Genomic DNA, 20958 nt, shown 5'->3' on the forward strand with positions numbered 1-20958 from the left:
GGGCTGGGTCCCAGCAGGACATTGGTTGGGCAACACTCGGCTGGGTGTCCTCGAGCCGGTGTGGTGCGGCTGAGGGCACGTGGTGGAGCTGGTGTTGCAATCATGTACAATGGGTTTTGCAACACTCGGCTGGGTGTCCTCGAGCCGGTGTGGTGCGGCTGAGGGCACGTGGTGGAGCTGGTGTTGCAATCATGTACAATGGACTCTTCATTTACCCCCCCTCCTTTTGCTGGTGGTTATGTTTATGGAATATTTCTACGTTTATGGATAAAATGTTATTGCTTGTTTGGTGTTAATAAACGGGGCTGCTGTGGCCTTTTACATCCAATGTCACGCAGTCGTGTCTTATTTAAGTGAAGAAGGGGTAAGTGTGGGTTTTGGGAGGGGTCATAACAGTGAAGCCGTCAGTCAGACTTTCCTAAGTCATGTAGGCTTGATTACAGTATAGTCCATGAAAACAGGTAGCGAGCGGCTGCAGGTAAGATATAACTTCATTTTGTCCCTCTAACTGCTGCTTCAGTAAGCCAGCTACACAGGAGTAAAATGCTATTTCCCTGCAGATCAACCCTATATCTGCAGGTACATAGAGTTTCTGGACATGACTGGTCCCCTTTAAATACAGTATCAATCTAAAATGTCTGCATAATACTGTCACGTTCTTCCCACTGTGTCTAAATAACGGGATATAGTTAACAAAATTACACTAACTTGCAGCGCTCACATATGTTGTCCGCCTAAAAATATCATACAATGTCAATATACAGAATAATGGCACCATACATGCAAAAAATTGCCAAATGCAAGAATAATACTGATATGCAGATCCTATATAGTAATATCGTATTTGTCACGACTGTATTGTCAGGTGTCCCGTAACCAGGATCTCCTTCCCTATCCCTTCCCTAGCTCGCCCTGTTCCCCGGTTTACTTCTGATGGTGAAGACGCCAAGGCCACGTACCTTTCCTTAAGTCTTGAATCTGCCCTCCGTCTGTACCCTTCCCCTACCCAGGGAGGAGGGAAGTAGTATACTGTAGTACACAAACCAGACAAAGAAGGAAATACAAACAGGGATAACGAAAAATACCAAACATACAAATATACACACCCAAATAACAGAGGTAAACACCGGGGAGTGGAGGATGGGGTTAAACCAAAGTACGAGAAGGGAATTATTATACACTTAAAACCTAGCAACAGTCACAGATAAATCGACCTCCTCCAACAAACAACCACTGACAACCTCCAGCCATGCCGCATATGCTACCTCTGACAATGAGTGCTAACCAGGGCTCAGATTATGTAGGAGATGGGAGTGGGTAACCATGCTCAACTGAGAGGCTAAACTCTCCAGGGGCGCTCAGCAGAGCCGATTAACCGCTGCACTACCCAAAGAAATTTACACCATTTAATAAGAAGGTGAAGTGCTTCTAATCAGTGCAGGAGTAGGAGAAATGCTGAAGACAACGACAGTTGGATCCCCAAACGAGTGCGACACACCATCCAAAACTTGGAAATAAACTGCACCCCCCCAGTCAGAAACAATATCAGGAGGGATCCCATGTAATTTTACAATCTCTTTGATGAAAATTTGCGCCAAGGTCTTGGCGTTAGGTAAAGCGGGTAGCGCAATAAAATGAGACATTTTACTGAATCTGTCCATGACCACTAAAATTCCAGTGCTACCTGCTGACACGGGTAGATTAGTGATGAAATTGACCTGTAAATGAGTCCAAGGTCTACTGGGAATCACCAATGGTTGCGAGACCCAGACGGACGAGCATGAGCTGTTTTAGCATGCGCACAGCACTGCAGGCGGCCACATACTCCTGGACATCCCGATGTACCCCTGACCACCAAAAATGCAGAATAAGAAGATCAGGGGTGGCTTTATTACCAGGATGTCCAGCCAAAACCGAATCATGATGTTCACTAACAACTCTCAGAGCCTTACAGGCACAACCAGTTTACCTAACGGACAAGCAGCTGGGGCGTTCTCCTGAGCGGGAACAACCTTTTTCAAGATCGAAGCACATAGATACAATAACCACCCCTTTTTGTAGTATAGGAACCGGTTGACAATTATCTCCACTCCCAGCAAAACAACGAGATAAGGCTTCCGCCTTAATGTTCTTGTTCCACGGCCTATATGTGACAAACAGAGTTAAACCTGCTGAAGAACAAAGCCCATCTTTCCTGTCGATGCGGTAGACATTTTGCAGACTCTAAATATACAAGATTCTTATAATCTGTGATTACTATAACTGGATGACCTGCTCCCTCCAAAAATAACGCCACTCTTCAATGGCCCACTTGATTGCCAAGAGTTCCCTGTGACCAATGTCAAAATTTCTCTCTGCAGATGCCAGTTTTTTCTAAAAATAAGCACATGGACGCCATTTACCAGGAGACGCACCATGCGACAACACAGCGCCCACCCCTACCAAAGACACGTCAGCTTCGATGAAAAAAAAGGCTGAGTGACATCAGGTTGTATGAGAATCGGCACATATGGAAAACACTCCTTCAAAGTATCAAATCCCTGGCTGGACTGGACCACTTGGAAAAGTTTGTCCCCTTCCTGGTCATATCCGCCAGAGGTTTGGCCGCTACCAAAAAGTTTTTGATGAACTTACGGTAGTAGTTGTGGAAACCCAAAAACTTTTGTAACACCTTCAAATCTTCAGGACAATGCCAATCCAGTAACACCCGGACTTTGGCCTGATCCATCCGAAAACTGGTGGACAATAAAACATATCCTAGAAAAGGGATCTCTTCAACTGAGAACATTCACTTCTCTGGTTTGACAAGTAATTTATTGTCTCTGAGTATGTGTAAGACCTGCCTGACATGTACCTGATGTGACTCAAAGTCAGGTGAATACATTAATATGTCATCAAGATAGATTACCACAAATCTACTTACCAGGTGACTAAAGATGTCATGTACAAGGTGCTGAAAGACGGCAGGAGAGTTCGATAACCCAAATGGCTTCTCAAGGTTCTCATAGTGTCCCTCAGGCGTATTGAAAGCTGTTTTCCACTTATCCCCCTCTTTAACGCTAATGAGATTATATGTCCCCTGAGATCCAGTTTAGAAAACCATTTTGCTCCTACAATCTGATTAAAGAGGTCTGGGATAAGAGGTGGATGAGGATTGTCTGATATGACCCTTTGCCAAACTTTCCGCGATATAGTCCTTCATGGCCTGTCTCTCTGTACCAGAGATATTATATAGTCTGCTCTTAGGCAACTTGGCCCCAGAAACAAGATTAATGGCGCAGTCATAAGGATGATGAGGAGGAAGCTTTTGGCAGCCCTGCTCCGAGAACACATCACTAAAGTCAGACAGGTATATAGGCACAGACTGGGTATGCACTCTTGCCAGCTGGGTGCCCAAACAGTGTCCTTGATAATACTCCATTTTACCAACTCCCGAGTCTGCCAATCTACCACAGGGTTGTGCCGAGTGAGCCAAGGAAGTCCAAGAACCACAAGAGAGGGCAGACCCTCTAGTACATAACAGTCAAGCAACTCAGAGTGCATGGCCCCTACCTGAAGATGTAAACCTCGGATGACTTGAGTAAAATACCCCTGAGTCAATAGAGATTATGGGTATAGGTCTGAATAGTGTATGTGGTTTGAGGCCCTGGACCTGGACGAACCTAGTGTCGATCAAGTTAAACCCCGCGCCCCACTGTCCACAAACGCAGAAATAACCACCTTATTTTTGCCCAGATGTATTTTGACTGGCAGAAAAAATTGTCTCCCACTCACGGAGGTGATATGTACCACCCAGGTTGCTAACCTCCCTGCAATCCGGGCTCCTTAATTTTCCGGCGGCTGTTTACCGAGAGATAGTGAAGGACACATGCCCACGAAATGGCCCTTTATACCACAGTAAAAACATGCTCCCCCTTTAAGTCGAACTACAGACTGCTTTCCAGAACGAGTTGCCGTACCAAACTGAATAAGTTCCTCACATGACTCAGACCAGATTTCCCTTGGCCCCGGACCTCCCGCACATTGGGGTGTCTCCTTATGTCTCTAGCGAAGAGGGCGATCCACCCGGATAGCCAGAGACATGTCCACCTCAAGGGAAACTGGAGTCTCATACAGAGCTAAGGCATCCTTCAGCCTTACTGTAAGCCCCTAAAAGAACCGACTACGGAGTGCATTCCACTTATTGTCAGTGGACCACCTCCGAAACCCGGAGTAATACTCCTCCGTCAGCTGGACTCCCTGCTGAAGCTGACGTAGTGTGGACTCAGCCAGGGAGATGTGGTTGTGATCATCGTATATAAGACCCAGTGCCAGAAAACATTCCTCATTCGTCTGGATCGACTGGGAGTGAGATGGGAGAGAGAATGACCATGCTTGGGCGTGACCCTGAAAGGGAGAGGTTATTATCTGCGCCCGTTGCTCCTCAATTCCTGAGAAACAAGGAAATAACTTGAAGCATAGCTTACAGGCCTCCCCGAAAACAACAAACTTGTCACGCCCCCCCTTCAGAGAACATGTCAGGTATAGCGATCTTGGGCTCCACTAAGGGTTGCCTGGGAGTCATGGTCTCCAAACCTGATGAGTTAGGGTGCTGCAAAACAACACTTTATGCCACTTTCAGGCTGAGCTGCCGCAGTTGCCCTGTCAGAGCAGTCATAGAATCCATGATGGATCAAAAAATGGTTTCTGTCAGAGATAATGTCACAACTCTGTGGTCGGGTTTCCCGAACCAGGGGCTCCTTCCCTTTCCCTAACGCTAGAGGGCGCCCTAGCTCACCCGGCTTCCTGAATTACTTCTGAAGCTGAAGACGCCGAGGCCACGTACCTTGCCTTAGCTCCTAAATCCGCCCTCAGTCTGTACCCTTAACCCACCCAGGGAAGAGGGGAGTAGTAGTGTGCCGTAATACACCAACCAGACTAACAAGGTAATACGAACAGGGGTGATAAAATACCAAACATACAAATATACTTATAACAGAGGTAAATACCGGGGAGTGGAGGATGGGGTTAAACTAAAGTAAGAGAAGAAAGGGAATTATCACACACTCAAAACCTAGCAACAGTCACAGATAAATCCACCAAACGCCTTCTCCAATAACAACCAACAACAACCTCCAAGCCATGCAGCAAAAAAAATCTTTCTCTGACAATGAGTGTTAGTCAGGACCCAGATTATATAGAAGATGGGAGTGGCTAACAGTGCTCAGCTAAGAGCCTCATCTCCAAGAGCTCTCCATACTTCTAGGGCTAGAAGTGTAAAGTGTAATATCAGGGATAAAAAGGAGTCATTCTGCAAGTCCCAGCAGTTTGCAAATGAGAGTGGCTTACAACTTTCACACAGTACTGATATACGTTGCTCACATAGTTCTACCATACATTGCCCCAAAAATAGTACTATACTACTACTACTACCATGAAGAGCTTACATTATAAAGATAATCCCAAAAATAATACACAACCATACCGTGCTCATAGCTTAGTGCCGTACATTTTCCACACTGCAGTACAGTATTATGTCCAAATGCAATTTCAGGCTGCGCTCACATAGGACAATTACTCTGCATTTGTCTTCAGTGGGAATTTTATATAAAACTCAATTTTGATTTATAGTACTAGTATTAATCCCGATATTATGGCAATACTCCAACCACTGTGTGCCAGGGCACAAGTCTCTGTTACAACAAGAGTATCAGGTACAGTGTTGTTCTATGACCTTGTGGCCCTCGTGGCCCCAGTCAGGTTCCTTATTCTCCCGCACTGGATCTGGTCTACGGCTGACTGCAGGTGGCACATTAATAATGCTGATAACTGATAAAGATTTGCCATCTGAGGCTTCGGATCTACATTTACCCTTGATAGATCTGTACTTTTATTCTCAGTGTGGGGAATACATCGCTGCGTTGGTGTAAGCACCCCCCAGGAAGGTGGAAATGGCATCAAATCCATCCGACATTGCGGATGATTACTGACGTCCAAGTGTAACACATTCACTGTACGATATACTGGAGTAATACATTGTACGCAGTATGATATATGTCAGGGAAATATGAATTATTTCCTATGGTCTTAGGTACACATACAGAGCTGTCTGTTACTCCTCCCTCCATTGGTTTGTGAAAAACCCAGTATCCATGGCTGGAGCCCCCTCAGTCTGCCTCTGTGAAATTCTATCCACTGGTCACTTCTATTGCATGCCAGCTCTGGCAGAGTGAAGTGTGGTTTCTTTTCCCTCCAAAAGATTCCTTTGTCTATCAGAGTTAATGTTCCAGGTCGAATTCCATAACACACGATAGTCCTAGAGACAGGAAAAGTAGATTTCCTGGACCAGGGTGATTGGGGCTATGCATGGCAACGTTTTTCGGCCTGTTGGGCCATCAGAAACCTGGGAAGTGAGTTTCTGCTCCCAGGAATATGCCGTCATGTCATATTTGGTCTCAAAAGAATGGGCACATCGCAGGAGAAAATGTAATGTCCCTATCATCGCCCTGCATTGAGCAGGTGGTTGGACACGATGACCCCGGAGGTCCCTTCCAACTCTAACATCCTACGATTCTAAGACCCTATGGAACCAGAAAACCCCAGTTGTCAGGGTAAGTTTTATACAGTTAGAAAGGTTAAAAACAAGTACCCAAGTTCACATAAGAAACACGCTTCACTTAAAGTCGTACATGCGTATTCAGATGCATTCCAATAAAGAATGTGTTTCCCCTTTAAATCCTCCCTTCAGGGCTCTCGGTCCGAGCCGCAGCGGCCGATCTCATTGAATAGACTCCAGAGTCAGTGCTGCTTTCATCTCATCACCTCCGGCTGCTGGGACTCACAAGGAGAGCGGATAGGCTAACGACACTGTTTGCGGTATTAATTATTAATTTTAAATACTGTCTGGCTGCACTTTGTGCTCCGCCGGGGGCCTCCAGGGCCGACAATTCCATCACATCAGTGGAGATTTAAAATTTAAATAGACAAAAAGTGACTTTTTCGGCACTTGCTCAGAGCTGCGGTTGTCTGATCTCCACTGGCAGAGAGCCCTGTACACACTCTTTACCGCTACGCTACTGTACTGAGGGGACCATTAAAGGGGACCTGCAGAGGAGACCCACTACATCACTCCCTGGGGAGTATCAGACAGTATGCTACCTGCTGTTGGGGATATTGAGTACGATGTGACCACAGTATAGCAGTGTTACCTAGTGAGCACTATATGGCAGGATTTTGTATACACGGTTTGGTGATATTAAGTAGTCAGGGCCAGTTTCAGACAAAGTGGGGCCCCAAATGCTCCCATATTGCTGCATCACACAGAAACATGTCAGGTGTATTTACATGCGTTGATTTCAGGCCACTAAACGAGTGTGATCGACAATACTGAAGTCGTTCAATGCTTGTTTCCCGGCCTCTTTACACCATATAGTATAATGTGCCTCATATCCCTCCATATACTTTAACCCCTTTGCTACGTTGGGCATAATAATACGCCCACGTCGGGCTCCCCCTGTTTGGTGCGGCCTCCGTCACTGAGCCCGCACCTTTCCGGGCACATGTCAGCTGATCTATACAGCTGACATATGCCCGCAATAGCTGCGGGTGGAATTACGATCCACCCACGGCCGTTAACTAGATAATCTCTGACAGCGGCAATTAACTTGCTCTTGCTGGAAGCACGTCCTTTATCCCGCCCATCAGTGACCCCATCACATGGTCGCAGGTCACCGATGAGTTGGCATGACACTCAGAGGTCTCCAGCAGACCTCTATGGTTGTCATAGCCGGATTGCTATGAGCACTGCTCAGTGGTCGGCGCTCATATCAAGTGAGCATTTCTGCTACATACAGGCGATCAGATCATTGCCTGTGTGTACCAGAGCCGATCAGACAAATGCAGCTTCTAGTCTCCCATGCAGACTATTGAAGCAAGCTCAAAGTAAAAAAAAAAGTTTTTAAAAATATTCAAAAAAATACAAATGTTCAAATCACCCCCCTTTCACCCCATTCAAAATAAAACAATAAAAATAAACCAAACATACACATATTTGGTATCGCCACGGTCAGAATCGCCCGATCTATCAATATGAAGACAGAATTAACTTGATCGCTAAACGGCGTAGCGAGAAAAAGAATCAAAATACCAGAATTATGTTTAATTGGTCCCCACAACATTGCATTAAAATGCAATAACTTGTATCTGCACCAAGATTGTATCAGTAAAAATGTCCGCCCAGCGCGCACAAAATAAGCCCTCACCCAACCGGAGATCACGAAAATTGGAGACGCTACAGGTCTTGGAAAATGGCGCAATATTTTTTTATTTTTTTTTTTAGCAAACTTTGGATTTTTTTTCACCACTTAGATAAAAAAAAAGAACCTAGACCTGTTTGGTGTCTATGAACTCGTAATGACCTGGAGAATCATAATGGCCGGTCAGTTTTAGCATTTAGTAAACATGGCAAAAACAAAAAAAAACAACTATGGAATTGCACTTTTTTTGCAATTTCACCACACTTGGAATTTTTTTTAATCTTTTTCCAGTACATGATATGTTAAAACCAAAGGTGTTGTTCAAAAGTACAACTGATCCCGCAAAAATACAAGCCATCGCATGGCCATATTGACAGACAGTTATGTCTCTGACAAGAAGGAGAGCAAAAAATGAAAATGCAAAAACTGAAATACCCCTGGTTAATACACTCCCCACAGTCCTCCATGTAGTATAATGCATCCTATAGTCCACCACATTGTATAATGCACCCACTATAGTCCTCCATATAGTACAATACACTCCTCATAATTTAATGAAACCCATAGTCCTTTATATAGTATAATGCATTCCTCATAGTCTTTGATACAGTATAATGCAGATCCCATATAGTACATATAGTATAATGCACTCCCCATGGTCCTTGATACAGTATAATGAAGCCACCATATAGTATAATGCAACCCATAGTCCTCAATAGAGTATAATGCAGACCCCCTCAGAAAATAATGCAGCTCCCCTCTGAGTATAGTGCAGCCCAACTCAAAGTATAATATAGCCTCCCTCATAGAGTACAATGCGGCCCTCCATAGAGTACAATGCAAACCCCCATACACTACAATTCGGCCCCCCACACACATACAGTATAATGCACCCCACACACAGCATAATGCAGCCACACCCCCTACATACAGTATAATGCAGCCACAACCCCTGCACATACAGTATAATGCATCCCTACACACAGTATAAGGCAGCCCCCCCACACACAAAGTATAATGCATCCCTACACACGCACAGTATAATGCAGCCTCACAGTCGAGCAGTATTACACACAGAATAATGCAGACACACATAGTATAATGCAGACACACAGTATAATGCAGACACACATACACAGTATAATGCAGACACACACACTATAATGCAGTCACATAGACACACAGACACAGTATAATGCAGACACAGCAGACACACACACAGTATAATGCAGACACACACACAGTATAATGCAAACGCACACAGTATTATGCAAACACACACATACAGTATAATGCAAACACACACATACAGTATAATGCAGACACACACACAGTATAATGCAGACACACACACAGTATAATGCAAATGCACACACACAGTATAATGCAGACACATACACAGTATAATGGGGGCACACACAGTGTAATGCAAACACACACAGTATAATGCAGATACACAATATAATGCAGACACACAGTATAATGCAGACACAAACAGTGTAATGCAGATACACAGTATAATGCAGACACACAGTATAATGCAGACACACAGTATAATGCAGATACATAATATAATGCAGACATACAGTATAATGCAGACACAAACAGTGTAATGCAGATACACAATATAATGCAGACACACAGTATAATGCAGACACAAACAGTGTAATGCAGATACACAATATAATGCAGACACACAGTATAATGCAGATACACAATATAATGCAGACATACAGTATCATGCAGACACACACAGTATAATGGAGACACACACAGTATAATGCAGACACAAACAGTGTAATGCAGATACACAATATAATGCAGAGACACACAGTATAATGCAACCACACACACACAGTATAATGCAGACACAAACACAATACTTACCTCTCCCCGTTCCCCCGCTGCTTTGGCTTTTACAGCACATCACATCTGCTCCACTGCTGGCACAGCGTGGCGTACAATGAATCATCATCATAAGTAATTGTGCACCCACTGCGACAGAAACAGAGGGGGAATGATGGGAGAGGCAGCGTCATCTGACGCATTCTCCTCCATCACCGCTTTCAACTGTATTGCCGTCTACAATGCTGATAAGTTTAATGTGCGATGGGGGGTGCGACCCCAGGTCCCCCTGACTCATGGGCCCCATAGCAGCTGTGTGGTGTGTCGCTAGTGGCGTGCTATTAGCGGCACACCACTGGCTGGGGGCCCCTGGGGGAGCGGGGGGACCTAGGCAGCTGCCTAGTTTGCCTGCCCATAACGCCGGCCTTGTAAGTAGTATGTTCTATTTGGCAGTATTTGTAGACACTGTATGGTAATTTTAAGTGAGCACTATATGGTGGTATTATGTAGATGCTGTATGTGGCAGTATTTGGTAGATACTGTATGGTGGTATTGTGTAGGCACTATATGGCAGTATTTGGTATACACTGTATGGTGGTATTACAGTGGGTACGGAAAGTATTCAGACTCCTTTAAATTTTTCACTCTTTGTTTCATTGCAGCCATTTGGTAAATTCAAAAAAGTTCATTTTTTCTCATTAATGTACACTCTGCACCCCATCTTGACTGAAAAAAAAAAAACAGAAATGTAGACATTTTTGCAAATTTATTAAAAAAGAAAAACCGAAATATCACATGGTCATAAGTATTCAGACCCTTTGCTCAGACACTCTCATGTAAGTCACATGCTGTCCATTTCCTTGTGATCCTCCTTGAGATGGTTCTACTCCTTCACTGGAGTCCAGCTGGGTATAATTAAACTGATAGGTATCATGCCGCTGCAATGCAGGTAAGTGCAGGCTCCACAAGATGGCAGTAGAGTGGAAGCAGAACTGCACCTAAACAGAGCTGACCTGCAGTGCAGCAGCAAGACTACCACAGGTGGCAGTAGAATAGTCAAACAAGCCAGGTCAAATCCTAGACTGTAGCACAGTACCAAAGGAGTAAGCAAACTCATGGTCACAAACAAGCCAGGGAATCAGCAACAGTAGGAAGCATGCAAGCCAAGTCAAAACCAGGGAGTCATCACACTAACGGGAAACACTAAGTCAGGATGGGAACGGGAAAACAGAGACACGGCATCAGATAGCAAGTGTAGCAGGACCAATCAGAGCAATCAAAGTCAGCTACAGCAGCCCTAGGCAAAAACTATAACTGACATCGCCTGCAAGAAGCAGCAGAGATAAATAGCAACCCTGAACCCAGACTGAGGCTGAGAAAGGTTATCCCCCTACATGACCAGACCGGGTAAAAGGAAAAACAGGACTCAGATCACGGTCTGGATCATGACAGTACCCTCCTCTTAAGGGGGGCCACCGGACCCCCAGGTTTCCCGGGATACCGCGCATGAAATGGCTGAACCAGTCGATCGGCATGAACTGATCGCGCTGGGACCCAGGATCGATCCTCTGGACCGTAGCCCCTCCATTGGACCAAATACTGCAGGGAACTGCGGACCATGCACGAATCTACAATCCGTTCCACCTCCTACTCCATCTGCCCATCCACAGAAACCGGAGGCAGAGGGGATGGAGACCCATCAGCGGAAGATACGAATGTCTACAGGAGAGACTTATGGAACACATTGGGGATCTGAAGCAACAGAGGTAGACGTAGGCGAAAGGCAACTGGATTGACAACCTCAATAACCTCATAAGGACCTAAAAACCTGGGACCTAGCTTAGCGGAAGGAACTTTCAGCCGAATGTTCTTGGTAGACAACCATACTTTATCTCCCACCAGGAATATGGGTCCTGTAGATCATCGCTTATCCGTAAACAGTTTATGTTTGCCCTGATCTTATCCAATGTTCCTCTGGACCTCCCTCCATACCTCCCTCAGCCGCTGAATGGCTGAATCAGCCCCAGGACACTCCGAGTCCATCCTGGAAAGCTCACCAAAATGGGGGTGAAAGCCATAAGTACAATAGAACGGAGAGGTGTCCGTGGACTGATTAATACTATTTTTAAAGGCAAACTCAGCCACTGGCAACAAAGAACACCAATCATCCTGCTGGGACGTGGCAAGACACCGAAAAATTTGTTCAAGAGACTGATTGGTCCTCTCCATCTGACCATTGGTTTCAGGATGATAGGCCGAGGAGAAGGCCAAAGTAGTACCCGACCTTTTCCAAAAAACCCTCCAGAATTTGAACACAAATTGTACCCCCCTATCTGAAACCACATTCAAAGGCACGCTATGCAGCCATACAACGTGCTCAACAAACATCCTAGAAAGTGTTTCAGCATTAGGCAGTCCCGCTAAAGGTACAAAATGCGCTTGTTTACTGAATCTATCCACCACCACCTAGACCACAGTTTTACCATTAGAAAGAGGGAGATCAGTGATAAAGTCCATAGACAACTGACTCCAATGTCTATCCGGAATTGGCAATGGCACCAATTCCCCGGCCGGCCGGTTATGAGAGCTTTTAGCATGGGAACAAGTATCACATGAAGACACAAACACGGCGACATCAGAGGCCATAGAGGACCATGAAAACAGCCTAGCAATAGCTCAACGAGTCACCGAGATACCAGGATGCCCACTAAGAGCAGAATCGTTGAACTCCTGGAGCACCCTCAACCAGTACTGAACCGGGACAAAGAGCTTGTTGTCAGGCAATGACGGAAGAGCAAGAGACTGAGCCTCACAAATCTCCTGCTCCAATTCTGAGGATACCACTGACACAACCACCCCGTGCTGAAGAATGGAGGAAGGAGGTTCGGGAGGTGATATCGGATCCAAGCTGCGAGACAAGGCATCCACCTTGACATTCTTGGAACGAGGCCGAAAAGTGATAGAAAAATTAAAGCGTGAAAAAAAGCAACCACCTAGCCTGTTTGGGAGTCAAACGTTTGGCTGACTCAATATAAGACAGATTCTTGTGGTCCCTAATCACCGTGATCCGATGAACAGCCCCCTCCAAAAAGTGCCTCCAATCTTCAAAGGCCAGCTTGATAGCTAAAAGCTCCCGATTCCCAACATCTTAATTCCTCTCAGCAGGAGAGAATATTTTCGAGAAGAAGGCACGGGCCTCAAGTTATTCAAAGTGGCAGGTCCTTGGGACAACACCGCCCACACTCCCACCTCCAATGTGTCCACCTCAACGATGAACAATTTAGACGGATCAGGCTGGACCAAGACAGGGGCAGACATAAAGCATTTCTTTAATAAAGCAAACGCCTCCACAGTCGGAGCCGACCAGTTTTTGAGATCAGCCCCCTTAAGAGTCAGATCAGTGAGGGGCTTGAGCACCTGTGAAAACCCCTTAATGAATTTCCTATAATAGTTTGCAAACCCCAAAAAAACGTTGAAGACCCTTTAAGTCTCTGGGTTGCACCCAATCCACAATGGCCCGTACCTTCCCAGGGTCCATGCAAAACCCCTTGTCAGACAGAATGAACCCCAGAAAGGACAATTCTTGGGCAAAAAATGTGCATTTTTCAGGTTTTCAGCTACAGCAGCACTAGGCAAAAACTATAACTGACATCACCCGCAGGAAACAGTGGAGATAAATAGCAACCCTGAACCCAAACTGAGGCTGAGAAAGGTTAATCCCTACATGACCAAACCGGGAAAAAGGAAAAACAGGACTCAAACCCCAGTCTGGATAATGACAATAGGACTTGATTTGTAAAGGCGCACACCTGTCTACAGTATATAAGACCTCACAGCTCACAGTGCATGTTAGACCAAATGAGAATCATGAGGTAAAAAGAACTGGCCAAGGAGCTCAGAGACAGAATTGTGACAAGGCACAGATCTGGCCAAGGTTACAAAATAATTTCTGTAGCACTCAAGGTTCCTAAGAGCACAGTGGCCTCCATAATCCTTAAATGGAAGAAGTTTGGGACCACCAGAAGTCTTCCTAGACTTGGCCGTCCAGCCAAACTGAGCAATTGTGGGAGAAGAGCCTTGGTGAGAGAGGTAAAGAAGAACCCCCAAGATCACTGTGGCTGAGCTCCTACAGATGCAGCAGGGAGATGGGAGAAAGTTCCACAAAGTCAACTATCACTGCAGCCCTCCACCAGTCGGGCCTTTATGGCAGAGTGGCCCGACGGAAGCCTCTCCTCAGTGCCAGACATATGAAAGCCTGCATAGAGTTTGCTAAAAAACACATGAAGGACTCCCAGACTATGAGAAATAAGATTCTCTGGTCTGATGAGATGAAGATACAACTTTTTGGTGATAATTCTAAGCGGTATGTGTGGAGAAAACCAGGCACTGCTCATCACCTGCTCAATACAATCCCAACAGTGAAACATGGTGGTGGCAGCATCATGCTATGGGGGGTGTTTTTCAGCTGCAGGGACAGGACGACTGGTTTCCATTGAAGGAAACATGAATGTGGCCAAGTACAGAGATATCCTGTATGAAAACCTCTTCCACAGTGCTCTGGACCTCAGACTTGGCCGAAGGTTCACCTTCCAACAAGACAATGATTCCAAGCACACAGCTAAAATAACAAAGGAGTGGCTTCAGGACAACTCTGTGACCAGTATTGACTGGCCCAGCCAGAGCCCTGACCTAAACCCAACTGAGCATCTCTGGAGAGACCTGAAAATGGCTGTCCACCAACATTCACCATCCAACCTGACGGAACTGGAGAGGATCTGCAAGGAAGAATGGCGGAGGATCCCCTAATCCAGGGGTGAAAAACTTGTTGCATCAATCCCAAGAAGACTCATGGCTGTACTAGCTCAAAAGGTGCTACTACTCAATACTGAGCAAAGGATCTGAATACTTATGACCATGTGATATTTCAGTTTTTCTTTTTTAATAAATTTGCAAAAATTTCTACATTTCTGGGGTTTTTCTCAGTAAAGATGGGGAGCAGAGTGCACACTAATGAGAAAAAAGATTAACTTTTTTGAATTTACCAAATGGCTGCAATTAAACAAGGAGTAAAAAATTTAAAGGGGTGTGAATACTTTCTGTACCCACTGTATATAAGCACCATATGCCACTATGTGGTAGACACAGTATGGTGGTATTTGGTAGATGTTGTGTGGTGGTATTGTATGGGCACTATATGGCAGTATTTTGTGAATTCTGCAGTAGAAAATGGAGGTTCTTCCTTTATAATTGTAGGTACTGGCAGATTACCTGCTTCACATCTCCCATGATATTAAATGTTGGGGTCCTCTCCACTTGCCTCGTCTAGCAGACCTCCTAGAAGTCTCTATTACCCTGTTGAGCTGTGGCGGCCGCCTGACGATTGATGTGAAGAGTGATGGCAGCGCTCTGAGGATACGGCCAGCCATGAGTAGTGGTATATATATGTATATATCTGAGTATGTATATATGTATGTGAGTATGTATATATGTATGTATATATATATATATATATATATGTACCGCCACATTTCTGGATTCTGTTGGACTGATTTGCTTTTAGGAGGGGACCAACCATTTTGCTGCAGGAACTTTACATTTTTCCTTTAAAAATAGCCATAGAATAAAGGCAATGAGATATGACATCAGTGCTCAGGCACCCGCCAAGGAATCCGAACGCGCAGAGCCTGATAGACTCCGGAGAACAGAATGGCCCTGGTGACAGATTTACCCCCACAGGAGTGTGCATTATAAAGAGACTCACGATTCCTGATGGCTTCCCATTATACTGTATGGATATTTCTTTTTTGTATTTGTTTGGGTTTGACACAAAAGTATCCAACATGCCATAGAATTTTGGTCACGCAGTACCCAGTAGAATCCACTAGATGGCAGTGCAGATCCACAGATAACTCACCGGTGCCGTGCTGCTGCCGCAGAATAGCCGCTTTCCCAGGCGCAGGGGAGGCTGAGGAGGATGCTGCAGTGGCCGGGGAGGAGGCCAGGCTTCCTCCTGCGGGGTTGGGGCGCTTGTTTCCAGGTTCTGGAGTTGCTCTATTCCCCAGGTTATTCCTGCGGGGTCCGCTGCTCTGGATGTGGGACACAGCCTCGGCCGCCTGCATGTCCGGTGGAGAGTAGCGGGAGATGACCCGGAGCATTGCCTGGGCCTTGTGTTCCTGAGTCTCATCGTCCCCATAGTCCGACACCCGGCACTCGTACACCCCTTCATCCAGCTTCCTGACATTGGAGAGCCGCAGCCGGTGGGAGATGTCATTGCCCTGGACCCGAACAGTCTGCAATGAGAACCAGATGTTAGAGCCCCTCATATTCCCCGATACCCCACCAGCGAGCAGAAGAACGCAAAAATCATCAGAAATTATATTACATTTATTCCAATCTCTAATTCATTTCCAATATATCTGCTTACTGCCAGTGATGGAAACATCCCTCCATCCATCCATTCCTCCATCCCTCCCTCCCTCCATCCATCTATCCATCCATCCCTCCCTCCATCCCTTCCTCCATCCATCCATCCCTCCATCCATCCATCCCTCCATCCATCCATTCATCCATCCCTCCATCCATCCATCCATCCATCCATCCCTCCATCCATCCATCCATCTCTCCCTCCCTCCCTCCATCCATCCATCCCTCCATCCATCCATCCCTCCATCCATCCATCCCTCCATCCATCCATCCATCCCTCCATCCATCTCTCCCTCCATCCATCCATCTCTCCCTCCCTCCCTCCATCCATCCATCCATCCATCCATCCCTCCATCCATCCATCCATCTCTCCCTCCCTCCCTCCATCCATCCATCCCTCCATCCATCCATCCCTCCATCCATCCCTCCATCCATCCATCCATCCATCCATCCATCCATCCCTCCATCCATCCATCCCTCCATCCATCCATCTCTCCCTCCCTCCATCCATCCATCCCTCCATCCATCTCTCCCTCCCTCCATTCCTCCATCCCTCCTTCCATCCCTCCCTCCCTCCATCCATCCATCCATCCCTCCATCCATCCATCCCTCCATCCATCCATCCCTCCATCCATCTCTCCCTCCATCCATCCATCTCTCCCTCCCTCCATCCATCCATCCATCTCTCCCTCCCTCCATCCATCCATCCCTCCATCTCTCCCTCCCTCCATCCATTCCTCCATCCCTCCCTCCCTCCCTCCATCCATCCATCCCTCCCTCCATCCATCCATCCATTCCTCCATCCCTCCCTCCCTCCATCCATCCATCCATCCCTCTATCCATCCATCCATCTCTCCCTCCCTCCATCCATCCATCCCTCCATCTCTCCCTCCATCCATCCATCCATCCATCTATCCATCCATCCCTCCATCTCTCCCTCCCTCCATCCATCCCTCCCTCCATCTCTCCCTCCCTCCATCCATCCATCCCTCCATCTCTCCCTCCCTCCATCCATCCATCCCTCCATCTCTCCCTCCCTCCATCCATCCATCCCTCCATCCATCCCTCCATCCATCCATCCATCCATTCCTCCATCCATCCCTCCCTCCATCCATCCATCCATCCATCCCTCCCTCCATCCCTTCCTCCATCCATCCATCCATCCATCCCTCCATCCATCCCTCCATCCATCCATCCATTCCTCCATCCATCCCTCCCTCCCTCCATCCATCCATCCATCCCTCCATCCATCCCTCCATCTCTCCCTCCCTCCATCCATCCATCCCTCCATCTCTCCCTCCCTCCATCCATCCATCCCTCCATCTCTCCATCCATCCATCCCTCCATCTCTCCCTCCCTCCATCCATCCATCCCTCCATCTCTCCCTCCCTCCATCCATCCATCTCTCCCTCCCTCCCTCCATCCATCCCTCCCTCCATCCATCCCTCCCTCCATCCATCTCTCCCTCCCTCCATCTCTCCCACCCTCCATGTTGCTCTGTTATATTCCACCTTCCGTCTACTTTTCTTGCTCTTGTGGTTCCTACATCCTGAGCACATAGATAATTTATGATCTGCGGTGGGAGGGGGGTTATTATATCGTCGGAGGGGATTTCCTGGGGGCTTTGTAATAAAATGAATGCTGAAAGCCGCCTGATAGTGATCCTGCTCCAATCACACCCGAGTCATCTATTCTCATTGTTGCCTTGTAATCTGTTAAATATTTCAGTATTGGGCCCTGTGAGTCCCCCATGCCCCCAGCTTTGTGGCCGTGTGAGCCCCCCGAGCCCCCCAGCTCTGTGAACTATGTCTGCATTTTGAAAACTAGAATTTCCATGTAAATATACATCTGCTTGTCCACAGTGATGAGGACGTTCTTCGTTGCCCCTCCGGTGGGGTCAGTATAGGCTTAGTTCCTTATGGCTCCCTCGGTCGGAGTGAGTACAGGCTTAGCTCATTATTTCCCCCTCGGATGGGGTGAGTACAGATTAGCTCCTTATGGCCCCCTCTGGCAGGATGAGTATAGGCTTAGCTCATTATGGCCCCCTCGGACGGGGTGAGTAGAGGCTTTTACTCCTCAGACGGGGTGAGAATAGGCTTAGCGCCTTATGGCCCCCTCGGACTGGGTGAGTATAGGCTTAGTTCCTTATGACCCCCACGGATGGGGTGAGTACAGGCTTTGTTCCTTATGGCCTCTTCGGATGGGGTGAGTATAGGCTTAGTCCCTTATGACCCCCACAGATGGGGTGAGTATAGGCTTATGACCCCCACGGATGGGGTGAGTACAGGCTTAGTTCCTTATGGCCCCCTCGGACGGGATGAGTACAGGCTTAGTCCCTTATGACCCCCACAGATGGGGTGAGTATAGGCTTAGTTCCTTATGGCCACCTAATGGGGTGAGTACAGGCTTAGTTCCTTATGGCCCCCTCGGATGGGTGAGTACAGGCTTAGTTCCTTATGGCTCCCTCAGACGGGGTGAGTACAGGCTTAGTTCCTTATGGCTCCCTCGGACGGAGTGAGTACAGGCTTAGTTCCTTATGGCTCCCTCGGACGGAGTGAGTACAGGCTTAGTTCCTTATGGCCCCTTCGGACGGGGTGAGTATAGGCTTAGTCCCTTATGACCCCCACAGATGGGGTGAGTATAGGCTTAGTTCCTTATGGCCACCTAATGGGGTGAGTACAGGCTTAGTTCCTTATGGCCCCCTCGGATGGGTGAGTACAGGCTTAGTTCCTTATGGCTCCCTCAGACGGGGTGAGTACAGGCTTAGTTCCTTATGGCTCCCTCGGACGGAGTGAGTACAGGCTTAGTTCCTTATGGCTCCCTCGGACGGAGTGAGTACAGGCTTAGTTCCTTATGGCTCCCTCGGACGGAGTGAGTACAGGCTTAGTTCCTTATGGCTCCCTCGAACTGAGTGAGTACAGGCTCAGTTCCTTATGGCCCCCTCGCATGGGTGAGTATAGGCTTAGCTCCTTATGGCTCCCTCAGACGGAGTGAGTGCAGGCTTAGTTCCTCATGGCCCCCTCGGATGGGTGAGTACAGGCTTAGCTACTTATGGTTCCCTCGGACGGAGTGAGTACAGGCTCAGTTCCTTATGGTCCCCTTGGATGGGGTGAGTATAGGCTTAGTTCCTTATGGCTCCCTTGGACGGAGTGAGTATAGGCTTTGTTCCTTATGGCTCCCTTGGACGGAGTGAGTACAAGCTTATTTCCTTATAGCCCCCTTGGATGGGGTGAATACAGGCTTAGTTCCTTATGGACCCCTGGACGGGAAGAGTATTGGCTTAGTTACTTATGGCCCCCTCGGACGGTGCGAGTACAGGCATAGTTCCTTATGGCCCCCTCACACGGGGTGAGTATAGGCTTAGTTCCTTATGGTCCCCTTGGAAGGGGTGAATACAGGCTTAGTTCCTTATGGACCCCTGGACGGGATGAGTATTGGCTTAGTTACTTATGGCCCCCTCGGACGGTGCGAGTACAGGCATAGTTCCTTATGGCCCCCTCACACGGGGTGAGTATAGGCTTAGTTCCTTATGGTCCCCTCACACGGGGTGAGTATAGGCTTAGTTCCTTATGGTCCCCTTGGAAGGGGTGAATACAGGCTTAGTTTGTTATGACCCCCTTGGATGGGGTGAGTACAGGCATTATTCCTTATGGCCCCCTCGGACGCGGTGAGTACAGGCTTAGTTCCTTATGGCCCCCTTGGACGGGGTGAGTATAGGTTTAGTTCCTTTTGGCCCCCTGGGATAGGGCGAGTGCAGGCATAGTTCCTTATGGCCCCCTCGGACGGGGTGAGAACAGGCTTTGTTCCTTATGGCCCCCCAGATGGGGTGAGTATAGGCTTTGTTCCTTATGGCTCCCTTGGACGGAGTGAGTATAGGCTTAGTTCCTTATGGTCCCCTCACACGGGGTGAGTATAGGCTTAGTTCCTTATGGTCCCCTTGGAAGGGGTGAATACAGGCTTAGTTTGTTATGACCCCCTTGGATGGGGTGAGTACAGGCATTATTCCTTATGGCCCCCTCGGACGCGGTGAGTACAGGCTTAGTTCCTTATGGCCCCCTTGGACGGGGTGAGTATAGGTTTAGTTCCTTTTGGCCCCCTGGGATAGGGCGAGTGCAGGCATAGTTCCTTATGGCCCCCTCGGACGGGGTGAGAACAGGCTTTGTTCCTTATGGCCCCCCAGATGGGGTGAGTATAGGCTTTGTTCCTTATGGCTCCCTTGGACGGAGTGAGTATAGGCTTAGTTCCTTATGGTCCCCTCGGACGGGGTGAGTACAGGCTTTGTTCCTTATGGCTCCCTTGGACGGAGTGAGTATAGGTTTAGTTCCTTATGGTCCCCTCGGACGGGGTGAGTACAGGCTTTGTTCCTTATGGCCCCCCAGATGGGGTGAGTACAGGCTTAGTTCCTTATGTCCCCCTCGGACGGGGTGAGTACAGGCTTTGTTCCTTATGGCCCCCC

The 20958-nt window shown here is 47.5% G+C and overlaps 1 protein-coding gene across 2 annotated transcripts in view; it reads right to left on the bottom strand.

Moving 5' to 3' along the window:
• Positions 1-20958, bottom strand: part of VSTM2B (V-set and transmembrane domain containing 2B) — a 74456-nt gene that overhangs the window by 38728 nt on the left and 14770 nt on the right. For both annotated transcript variants that reach the window (XM_073555035.1, XM_073555036.1), the window contains one exon: positions 15994-16369. In XM_073555035.1, coding sequence (XP_073411136.1) covers positions 15994-16369 — 376 coding nt within the window. The remainder of the gene's footprint in view (positions 1-15993; positions 16370-20958) is intronic.

Source organism: Dendrobates tinctorius, unplaced genomic scaffold (assembly GCF_039654945.1).
Source record: "Dendrobates tinctorius isolate UK_male_01 unplaced genomic scaffold, ASM3965494v1 ptg000214l, whole genome shotgun sequence".
Taxonomy (NCBI): domain Eukaryota; kingdom Metazoa; phylum Chordata; class Amphibia; order Anura; family Dendrobatidae; genus Dendrobates; species Dendrobates tinctorius.